At 29.9% G+C, this 12444-nt stretch overlaps 1 protein-coding gene across 1 annotated transcript; it reads right to left on the minus strand.

Annotated features, from left to right (window-relative positions):
* Positions 1-533: 533 nt before the first annotated feature.
* LOC131930822 (GPI ethanolamine phosphate transferase 1) lies at positions 534-12170 on the minus strand. The gene is made up of 29 exons (XM_059287449.1): positions 12062-12170; positions 9960-10192; positions 9696-9817; positions 9086-9184; positions 8747-8853; positions 8504-8628; positions 8026-8156; positions 7733-7852; positions 7510-7550; positions 7296-7355; positions 7072-7164; positions 6919-6974; positions 6230-6251; positions 5965-6021; positions 5743-5822; positions 5344-5507; positions 5138-5210; positions 4786-4888; positions 4397-4593; positions 4114-4164; positions 3902-3950; positions 3666-3774; positions 3170-3272; positions 2790-2871; positions 2021-2128; positions 1678-1733; positions 1506-1581; positions 1028-1144; positions 534-741 (listed from the first exon to the last, which is right to left on the minus strand). The coding sequence occupies exons 2-29, from the start codon at positions 10175-10177 to the stop codon at positions 589-591; spliced, it is 2772 nt and encodes a 923-aa protein (XP_059143432.1). The 5' UTR covers positions 10178-10192; positions 12062-12170; the 3' UTR covers positions 534-588.
* Between the last annotated feature and the right edge of the window lie 274 nt (positions 12171-12444).

The raw sequence follows: 12444 nt of genomic DNA on the forward strand, positions 1-12444 counted from the left end.
AAGTAATACTAGTAAGAGATACCAGAAACTATAAGGAAGTAGCTTTAATAAGGGCATCACATTATTTTTCATTAATCATGGTGAATGTAATGTAACATTTTTTTTGTTTCAAAATATTTAAAGGTAGAAGCAAAAAAACTTATATAGAATTAGAAGCGAATTTGTTATATAATTTAGCCAAAAGTAACGCAAGCAAAGTTGAAGTTCTGGAAATATTTACAACCGGTGTGTTCAGAGGAATATTTTTTTCAATCTCTTTTAACTATTGTTACTTCCCTTTACTCTTAACTTTCAGATAAAATCGGACTTCAAGGAAACTGGCTTACTCATTCTGGTAAAAGGAAAGAAAAGATATTTGAGAAACTTCACTTGGATGATGGGGAACTACTTTTGTAACTTTTTTTTTTAAAACTGGTATTTGTGATTCAAAATTATTTTGTGAAAAACCCAATAAAATAAACATTTGTTAAAAAATTATTCATTTTATTAGACAAACAACATAAAATATTTGTAAAAAAATTTGATTATCTTAAATAACTTTTGTAAAAGTGCGAAAATGATGAGCATCTTCTAAAATGTTCCTTGAGTCTAGAACAGCTGGAACTTCCAACAGGTCAGAGCATGGGAGGCGCCAGTGAGCAGAAGTAGGAAGATGTTCATCAACATAACGATCACGTAGTGGCTGATGGTTGTCCCAATCTCAAGCCAGCTGCCATAATCCCGCACCATGAAGAAAAAATGCTGAAACATTCACCATATAATTTTATTTAAAATTTTGTTCATAGTCTAAATGCAAGATATTTATTTTAAGTAATATTTATTTAACAAATATTTTTCTGTTTTTCAAACTTACCAAATATAATTAGATGATTAATTGAAAATATAATTTTAAAAATAGGTTGAAACTATTTCCAAAGAACTGGATTAAAAATAACTAACAGAGAAAAAAAAACAGCAATCATTTCCATAAAGCTGGTAGTAAATGGAATATTCCAAATAGCTGACTAATCAAGTAAAAAATACTGACCAATCCCATGAAATCTGACATAATCAGCACAATGAGGAACAATGATCTCAAAGGTGTAGCAGTCAAAACATGCACTGCCCTGAAGGCACAAGTCACAACTAAAAATGGGATCACATTCTGAGGAAAATATTTTCCAATACAAATACTTCTGACAAACTAATGCTTAAAATTACTTTGTAAATAAACAATCTAAAGCCTTTTAGTTTTAAAATAGAAATTATAATTTAACACACTAATGTTCATTTGCTTAGGCTTGGCATTTCTCAATTAACAAACACCTAAAAACTTGAGTTAATGTTGGCAATGTTGGTGGGGATGTCGAGAGAGGAAAAATCAGTGCTAATACTTGATAGCGATGATAGGGGTGGAGGGTCTGGATAAACATAGAAAGTTGATCCACCATTTTTTATTACTAGCAGGTGGAAAAGGATTTTAACATTTGTCACTTTTTTTAACTCCTCAAAAAACATGATCTCACCTTCAACATCATCAACCCTCCCATAAGGAATGGATTAAAAACTGTCAGGTAACAGTAGACTGAGGCTGGATCAAAACTGTGGAGAAAAACTAGAGTAATATGGGAGGTACCTCATTTCACAAATAGAAAATGTACTAAACTAAATTTGGAGATGGATTCATTTAAGACAAACCTGTTGATGCTTGCAATGTTTCCAGTTCCAAAGAATGCTGTTAGTATAAAAAAAATCTTATTCTGTCAAAGAATATTTTTCATTCTAAGTTCAGCTCATTGCTTTGGGGTATGATTTCATGGTAATAGATTCAATTAACTATTAGATTGAAAAATGAAAACATTTCATTCTAAGTTCAGCTCATTGCTTTGGGGTATGATTTCATGGTAATAGATTCAATTAACTATTAGATTGAAAAATGAAAACAATGTCCCATCTACACTAATAAAAATGCTATACTGTATTAGCAACAACAGAACAATATCAGTTTTACTTCACATATTTCCTTGGAAACAAAGGATACAAATAAGAAAGCCCTTCTCAAGTCAGGTAACTCTAGGTGCCTAGAAAATGGCGTAGTTAAGTTGTCTTTGACTAGTTTTTGTTGACTAAAATCCACTTGTTCAAAGCTCTGTACAAAAAAAAATGAATTTGAAGTTTCAAAATCTTTATTACAGACAGAACTTAAATTGATATCAAGTGATTTATAACCTTAGATGGAGTGACCAGCACATAATAGATGCCAGATCAGTTCATGTTTGTTACTTATATAACTGTCAGATAAGTTCATGTTTGTGGTTATATAATAATTGTCAGATAAGTTCATGTTTGTGGCTTATATAATTGTCAGATAAGTTCATGTTTGTGGCTTATATAATTGTCAGATAAGTTCATGTTTGTGGCTTATATGTGTTATATAAACAAATCCAATTTGTCTTTATAGTTAGCATTACATAAAAAGATAGTCACCAGTAACTATCTGTGTTTGAATTTTGGTTTTCTTTTGATTGTGTTACCATTTGATACTCTTTTTAAAAAAATCTTATTCTTTAACTTATATGAAAGCTTGTAATAAAATTTGTTTGCAAATTTTTCATCTGGTCTCACTAAAGCTTCTTTGTTAATTTGTCATCAATAACACCAGCAATATGCACATAGATGTCTATAAAGGTTTTATGTGCCATTGAGATTTAACTATAAAGATGATACACTTGTATGAATCAGTTAATAAAGACTTGATAGTTGGATGATTTTAAAAAATGTCTATAACTACAAGCCAATCAGCTTCTTACCTTAGTGCTAGAGGCAGCGTGTTCCATCTTCAGCCAAAAGTAAAGCAGCAGATAAAGTGATAAGATGAAAAAGCCTTCATAACTAGTTATTTGTTAAGATCAATTGCTTGAATTATTTTTTAAGTTATCGAAATAATTTTATTTCCAAAAATAGTGATAAATCAAAAAACAAGCAGCTATTTTATATTTTTGAAATTTCACTTTTTATTAAATATAGTCTTGTCAATTTTTATTTTTCATATTAGGGTACAGAATAACTCTTGGAGAAAATAATTAAAAGCATAAATGACTTACCACTTTAATACTTTTAGCAGTTATATGCTCCTACTCATCAACTTTAATCGTTCCAGTGTGTCATTTAAGTAATGTGTAAAGGATACGTGATGCTGAGTAACAGATATGGTGCAATAAAAGCCAGACTGAGCGAAAAAAGTCTTTTTATCAAATTAGTCGGACTGAACATTGGAATGATTGAAGATAGTACTGAAATAGATCACACAATTAAACATTAAAGATATTTAAATATAGAGTCTGATAGAAAAAAAGCTGAATTACATAGTATAATTTCATGGATCAATAGCTTAAAATAGCATCAAAAAACAATTTATGAAAAAAAATATACTGAAACTTTCTAAACTTATTATCTTTTTTAAATTTTATACCAAATAAAAATGCGTAAAATATAGTTTAGGATTAAATGCTCAAGATTATGGCCTTTAAACAGCATAAAGCCTAAGATAGTAAATAAAAAATTCTTATGCTATGCAACAAAAACACAATCTAATGAATATAGTGCTTAAAAGCTAGAGTATATGTGCACATTTTTAAACAGATTAGCAGCCTAGCTAAAAGTTCTAGTGAAAAAAAAAACTCTACCTAGTACGGACCAGCTACAACACTGGCAAACAAATGGCAAGCCTTGTTTTTGTAAGATACTGTCAGATGTCAGCTTGACAACACCCACAGATATGGTGACAAGAACTATCTGGAAAACATTAAGTATTTATAGTGTACACATTATAAAACAAAACTGTTCATTAGATAGCAGATGAAATTGAAATATGCAATTTAAAACAACTTAAGAATTTATTTTTAGAGACAGGAATTCATACTTGTAAAATCCACAGGCATTTGGTAATATAGTTCACATGTTTTAAAAATCTGTGTAGAAATAAAGGTAAAAAGTTGGTAATGCTATTGCTTTTTGTATAATTTAGTAATCTATTCAATCATCAATAATGAATGTTACTATTATCTTACATAAAATATTTAATAAAATATATATAAAATATTTAAAAACAAAAATAAAGTTTAAAAAATGTACCTTTTCATGCCAACAATAGCAAGTATTATGGAGAAAATCCCACTTGTAATTCTACAAAGATAATCTGATATAAACATGGCATAACAAAATACAAAATAATGCTAAAAAATATTTGATGTTAAACTAAAATAAAATCTAGATCTAGACCTTTTAACTTAAGCAATAGAAAACAAAACAAAAAATTGCAACTGACTGCATTGGTTAACAATATTTTAGAAAAAAAGTTGATGTTAATGATTTATAAGGAATTGATTTTGTAAACTTCTGAGGGAATGCTACTCACACTCTGTTATAATGTGTGTCCTTATGAACAACTGGGAGAAGTGGGAAAACTGCAACAGTCAAACAAGTACAGAACCAACCAAGGGAGATAATCTTGTCTCTTTTAAATTTCTCATGCCATGAATATTTTACTAAGGGCCAAGCAGACATGGCCAACAGTCCAATTGATAAAAGCTCTCTATGGTAAAAGCTCTGAATCTACAGGGAAAAATTTTTTAAACTTGTAAGTGCTGGTCAAAATTACAGGTCATAAAATTTTAAAAGTGAGCATTACAGTACAATAAGTTATTGAAAGTAATTTTTTTTTAAATTTTAATTCAATTAATGCAATTTTACAATAACCTTTTTGTTTATAATTTTAATGTCACTAATAAAAATAAAAAAGCTCACAACTAGTTCCAGGCCAACTACACAAAACAAAAGTGAAATTGTCAACTCTAGGAATGTTTTATTTTTAGCTGAAGTTCTGACTGCATGTGCTAGCAAACTCCATCTGAAAAAAAAAACAAGTAAATAATTTTTACACAAGCAAACATACTCTAAATTATAAACTCTTTTAAAACTGTTAGCAGGAATATTTATAATCTACAAAGAAAGGATCAGATAAACAAAAGATGTCATCTGGACATACAACAAGTAGGCTTAAGGTAAATTATCTTTGTATAACAAAATAATATTTTTAGTTCTAGGAATTAAACTTTTATTTTTTAATAACTCAGGATAGATATAAATGCTTACTGACCCTTGACAAGATTTGTACCATAAAATTACAGGCAACAAACAGTAGATGTAACACATTGGGGACAGTGACTGGACTGAAAAATGGAGTTGGAACTTTGTTATAAAAGTTAATAAATGCATAAGTATTTTCTACAATGTAACTAAAGAAAACCATTTTTACACAGTTATTATTTAATTGTTTATATTGTTAAAAAAAAACAAATATACCATAGAGTAGAAGCACAATGCTTGCTCCTAGCACTGAGAAAAAATATTTCAAAGCAGGGCTACATTGAGGTAATGAGAAACTCTGTCCAATTTTGGTGTGCTCCAAGACCAGAAGGTACAGAATGTAGTTCATCCATCCCAGAAATCCCAGCACAATACTGACCCTGTAACAGAGGTGAACTTTTAGCATGGGAACATATTTCAAGTTAGCTTTTCAAATAAACTGATCAATAGAGCTCAATATATAACAGAGGCAACACAAAACTCAAAAAGCTTCTTGGTACCAGAAAAACTGAGAAGGTAGAATACAAATCATTCTTTTGATGTTAAAACTAAATAACATGAAAAACACCAGATTTTACTGTATCACAATTTTTACAATCACAACTGACTGATTACCCTAAAAAGAAACGATCGTAAGTCTGATAGTATCTTAACCCTCGCAAAGCTTTCTCAATCAAGACGTATGTCTCTTTCATCTGAAAGAAATTAAACACTTTTCCTGTTAGGTACAGAATATTTTGATAAGAATATTACTTAGCAGACAATCTAGTCATTCTTGGTAAACTTTATATAGCAGGGTCTTTTTAAAACTTTATAAAAAAGACAGAACCAACTTACAGCTTCATGGAACTGGCCATTGTGTATAAGGTTTTGTATGTGTTTGACTGCTTGAAGCTAAAGAAATTAATACTTGAACTTAAATTTGTAAATTATAAAGTAATGTAAAGTGAATGCCAATGTAAACAATTACAACACTAAACTAGAAATAGGTGATGAAAATGTAAAATATACAGAATTTACATTCTATGCATTAACCTTTGGATCTTGTATAGTAAATTAATATCATGCTTAAGAAAATAGTTTAAAAATTTAATATTCTTACTTTCTCTGGTTCAATAAGTTCTCTGAAAATAAATAAAATGGTATCAACCTAGACAATACAAATCTGTAATCTAAATTTTGAACCTAAAGTTTTCCTAGTAATGTTTAACCCTGTAAACCCCGGTACTGTTTTATCAATAAGAGTCTTAAATCTCTATGCCCTGTCAAATTGGTCAGAGACACCTTACCCCTAATCGACAGTCCATATATAAAATGCTTCATAAAAGAATTATGTAACTAGTACTATTGGACTCAAGGTAAGTGCCTGTCATGACTGCGCCTACTAACAAAAATTTTTTGCTTTGTTTATTATTTGCATTTTATGATTAAAAGATGATTTGAAAATTCCAACAATCGTCATTCTACCTATGTCCACACCTGCTTATGTCTGAAAGAAGAGTCTACCTACTCAGACGATTGGCAAACTAAGTATTAGCTATAATTCAGGTACAAATGTTTATTAAAATAATAATAAAGACTACGAATATAATATTCGTAGTCTTTATTGTTTTAGTTAGAGTCTGTTGTGTATACTTTTAGCTCAGGAGCTTAAGAGCATGGGTGTTTTAGAGTCAGGAGCAAAGGGTTCAAAGGCTTAATGCCATCAAGGTTTGTTTTCAATTTCTTATCTGAGTAACATTCTAGAATTTAAATTATTAGGAAAATTAATTATTGAAAATTTTCACTTACGGGAAAGGTTTGAATGTTGCTCCAATAGATCTTTGTTTAACTTGGTCCATTTTTACCTATCAAATTCAGTCACAGTTATTGGTATTTAAGGATTTTTGTATCAGTTAAAATTAAATAGTGTTAAAGAAATTGGATAGACAAAGTTAAGAGTACCTGAAACTGGGCAAGGATCTGTTTAGCATTTGCAAACAAGGCTTCAGCTTTATCCCCATCTGAGGCTTCTAAGAAATCCACTGGAAGTTTACCCTGAGTTTTAATACATTAACATTAAATTTTACAAGCTGTTTCTTTCTAGTGCTAAAATTTTCAATGTATTTTTTAAAGTATTGCAAATTTTAGAAATATTTTCTGCTAAATATGAACATTCCATTGCATACCACTGAGTTAAGAGGGTAGGGAACTCCAACCAAAAATGACATCAATGGTGCTATATCAGCCTGAAGCAACATTGACACAAGAGTTAACAAAACATGTTTTCTTTTTTATCTGTATTGAAATCCTAATGTATTTAATTAGTTATAATATAAATTAAATTTATATTCAACTAACTTCACTTTTACAAGATTTTATATTAAATTATGCATTTAATACCTGTTCAATATCTGTTCGTTTTACAGTATGTAGTTTCCAGTCTGATAAAATATGAATGTAATTTTTAATATATAAATTTTAAAATATTTTTTTTAATAAAATGTTGACTCATATTATTTCATTATTTGTTAATTTGCAAAAAAACAATAATTTAACTAAAATTATATAAAAGTAATAATAAATGAAAAATGTTGACTACCTACTGAGCTAAACCGAATTTTACCTGTGCAGAATGAATCATCATAATTCCCACAACTACTGGATACAACAGGTTTCCTGATGCCAGCACCCCATGCAACAAATGGTGTCAGTGTTTCATGGGCATGCCCAGCACCATGGGACCCTGTCAAAAATAAAAATGTACATTCAAAAACACAATTTTCTGTGTTGTGTTTTGTTTTTAAATGTAAATGAATAATAGGAGATAATGACTGAAAACCAGATAAAATATTAATACAACACATATACAGCAGGTGGTATGAGATTTTTTTTTTAAAATAAAATATTAAAACCAACCCCAATCTGTCATTCCATGATCAGATGTCATGACATATGATGTCTGTTTGTCATGGTTATAAAAGTTTTCAATTAAAGCCACCATGTCTTTAATGCCTTTATCCACCAATTTGATATTGTTTAAGTAGGCCCTGAAGTATAAACATTTTGATGACAAATACATTAAGGACAAATACATTAAAGAAAATCATCTCAAAAATAGACATTTTAAGGTTGATTTAAAATAAATAAAAACAAATTTAAAAAACAAACACATCTCAACATTGATTATATCTACTTAAATTAGTAAGTTAAGAGGTTGGGAAAATGTAAAAATGTAGGCAGAGTGTATTTCAGTTGTTTTTTTATAGCATAACTACCGCAAAATTAGTTCTGAACTTAACCTTAACTGTTACACAGACAGAAATATATAACATTTCCACAGCAGCATTTGTACAATAATAGGAAAAACAAGATCTGGAAAGGAACTATTACTCACCATGAGTGTGGTTTCTGTGAGTGGCCATGAGTGTCTATACCAAGAAGATGAAAGAAGAAAACTATTTTGTCATTCTCCAGTGAATCCTTTAAAGAGGCATTGGTTTTAGCTGCAGCAAAAAATTTCTGAAACAAGAAAAATTTATGGATTCAAAGCACTGTTAATTAATACAAGAAATTAATGTAAAAATTATCACATGTACAATAAATTATGTAAGTACTGAAACTAAAAAGCTATCATTGCCTCCACTTCTTCAAACACCCATGTATCCAGTTTTGTCATGTCAGCCCCAGCAAAATCTTCCAAGTTTGAAGGATAGCAGTGAATCACTACATGATTTCCACTTGCTCCTGTAATAGAAGAATCAAATTAACCTCTTCACTCTTGGAAATGTAAACATTTACTATTACATATTAATGTAGCTGAAAATTAATTTTACTTAATACAGAAAAAGATTTCTAGTTTTATTCTAGAACAATGTTGGTTTTAAAATACCTGCTAAAAAACTATTATCAATGTTAAAATATAGGTTAAATGTAGCTAAAATGAGCTATGAAAAACATGCAAATATGTACATTTTACCTTTGGCAAACATAGGGAGGATATCTGGACTCCCCCATGACCATGTCTGTCTACTCTCATTGAATACAGAATCAAACTCTACAGGATTTTCTTTCCACCCTTTCAGGAATACAAAGTACTGCTTCATCATTAAATTTTTTAAAGAATTTAAAAAATCATAACATATTTTAACATAAAAGCCATCTTTTTTAAAAATTGCATTTCTTTAAAAAATTAATGTGAAATTGGTTTACAACATTAATGGGTTTAAAAATAGAAATGCTTTAAAATATTTAAATAAAAATGTAATTGCTCAGTTGTACAAACATTTCTAAAATAATTTTTCGTTTAGCTGTACAAACAAATGAAACAAGCGCCTGAATTACTATAAACAGCAACTCTTATAAATATTACAAAGGGTGTTTTACAAGGTTACTTGTTTCTAAAGCCACTCCATACAAAGGGATTGTATTATAACATGATTTTTAAAAACAATGTCAGATAACTATAAAGAACTTATATGCCTCTCTAATTCATTAGAACCTAGATTTAAACATATTATCCTAAGTCTAGCAGTAATCAAATTTAGTCTTACTCTCAAATAGAATTCAGCATTGTTTGATGTATTTACCTTTAGCAACTGCACTAACATCTTCATAAAAGCCTGCTATTAAAGCCACATGACCTGGTCGAGATTCTGTAGGTACTCTTGTATGAGACACACCCCACACACCATGTTTCTCAATTATTTCTCTGAAAAATATAATAAGTTTATTAGAAGTAATTATATGAATTTTTAAGTTACATTTTTTAAAAATACTACATCTGAAACTTATCAAAACTTTAACCCAGCTAATTCTTTTTTAAATAATTTATTCAGAAAAATGTTCCAAACCTCATAAAAGGAGCTCTGCCTTCATCAGGCTCAAAAAACTTGTCAGCCCTGAGTCCATCTGTTACAAAAAGAACCAAGCGTTTAGCAGGGCCAGGTTTAGCTGAAGAAATAGGTGTCATACCATGGACTAGGGGTGAAGTAAAGTAGATGTCAAAAATGGAGTAGAAGAATATAACATGTACAGTCACACCCACAACAACCAACTGCCAGATGTTCATTTCAAATTACAGCATCTAAAAATTCAAAATAAAAAAAATGAATCAAATGAACATATTTTTAAAGTTTGTTAGGTAAAGTAAATGTTAGTAGTGGTAGTTACTAAGTTTGTACTTGGTTAAGTAATAATAACAATAGGGCCTAAGTATTAAGTAATTAAGTAAAGTAAGATAAGTGATTTCGAAGTGGATTTTTACTTTTTATTTTTACTAATTTTCAGTTTAGCTTCAGAACTTGGCTTATTTCCTTCATTTGTGACTTTGTCATTATTTATTTAATATTGGCAGATTCTAGCCGGAATAAGATACGCATGCGAAACGCATGCGCAATGGAGAGATACTACGACTTGCCTTAGTGGCGATGTTTTCGATGGTACTGCGCATGCGTGTGTTTACAACCGCAGAACCCTAACACCAACCCTAATCCTATCCTTAACCCTATCCCTAACCCTAACCCTACCCCTAACCCTCATTCTAGCCCTAACCCTAGCCATAGGTCACTGCGCATGCGCAGAGCTATCTTTTGCCGACTAAGTGGAGACGTTGGGGAGAAAAATCTTCTTCCGAGTAGACACTTCTTCAGGTAATCTATCGTTTTGGGTTCGTAAAATCGCCCGCGGCTAGTAATGTACGAAAAAGTTACCTCATTGTCAAGGCTTTAATAGAAGTATATTTTGATATATTTGTGTCAAATATTATAGATAAATGAATAAATAACCTAAATCAATAGCTAAATATATCAATATAGGCAAGAAATTAACTTTTAACAGCAGTGTTTGCGAGCAGGATTTCCTATATAAACAGCAGCCATTTGTAAAATAGAGTTGCCTTCCCCTGATCTCGCGCTATAAGTTAACAAAGAAAGAACTTAAACAAGATGGCTGCTCTAGTAGATGAGCATGGTTGCATCTGTTGGAAACATCGCTAGTATTCATTTATTATTGAAAAGTTTTAATTCAATTGTTTGAAAAAAGGTACATAAATGAAACAAGGAAACATTTTTGTATTTTTGAAAACACAAATTTTTATTATTTTTATTAAATAGCTATTGTATTTAAAATTTTGGTAATCTATCGTTTTGGGTACGTAAAATCGCCCGCGGCTATTAATGTACGAAAACGTTACCTCATTGTCAAGGCTTTAATAGGAGTATATTGTCATATGTTTGTGTCAAATATTATAGATAAATGAATAATAAACCTAAATCAATGGCTACATATATCGATATAGGCCAGAAATTAACTTTAAACAGCAGTGTCTGAGAGCAAGATTTGCTATATAAACAGCAGCCATTTGTAAAATAGAGTGGCTTCCCCCTGATCTCGCGCTTAAAGCTTATAAAAATAAAACTTAAACAAGATGGCTGCTATAGTAAATGAGCAAGATTGCATCTGTTGGAAACATCGCTAGTCTTCATTTATTACTGAAAAGTTTTAATTCAATTCTTTAAAAACAGGTACATAAATGAAACAAGGAAACATTTTTGTATTTTAAAAAACATAAATCCTCATCAAAATGTGAAATAATTATTAAAATTTAAGGAGTCACCTGGTTTTCACATTACAAGTCGCGGGCGATTTTACGTACCCAAAACGATAGATTACCAAAATTTTAAATATTAAACGAAGAAGGGTAATAGTAATTTATTGTTTTGGGTACGTAAAATCGCCCGCGACTAGTAATGTGAAAAACAGGTGACTCTTTAAATTTTAATAATTATTTCACATTTTGAGGAGGATTTGTGTTTTCAAAAATACAAAAATGTTTCCTTGTTTCATTTATTTTTAATTTATTATTTAGATTTAGAGTTTAGAGGGCTATAAGTATAACTATTGCGTTTTTAGTAGGCTTATTTTACGTGTATTATTAATAATATGCATAGCCTACCTGTTAAGTCGTGACAAATATTAGATCTAGACTAAATGAAAATAATAATCATAGATCTATCTAGATTCTAGATCTAAATAAATAGGCTATAGATAGGCCTATATGTTTTGTTTCTAGTCTAAGGAGATATAGAATCTATAATTTCTTAAAAAGGAGAGGTAGTTTAGATTCCCAGTTTAAACACCGAAATGTAAATTAAGATTTTAATATGAACGCTCTCGAAACAGAAAACAACAATACTATAGGCCTAATACATAAAATAATTAGTCTTTTAAAGTAAACAAATTTAAAAATTAGGATCAGATTCATAAATGTTCAAAATATTGCTCTTCATCTTTAAATATTGTTATAAAATAATCATATAGCCTAGGCCTTACAAAAAA

This window comes from Physella acuta, unplaced genomic scaffold (assembly GCF_028476545.2).
Source record: "Physella acuta isolate Inbredline_101_S28 unplaced genomic scaffold, ASM2847654v3 ptg001856l, whole genome shotgun sequence".
Taxonomy (NCBI): domain Eukaryota; kingdom Metazoa; phylum Mollusca; class Gastropoda; family Physidae; genus Physella; species Physella acuta.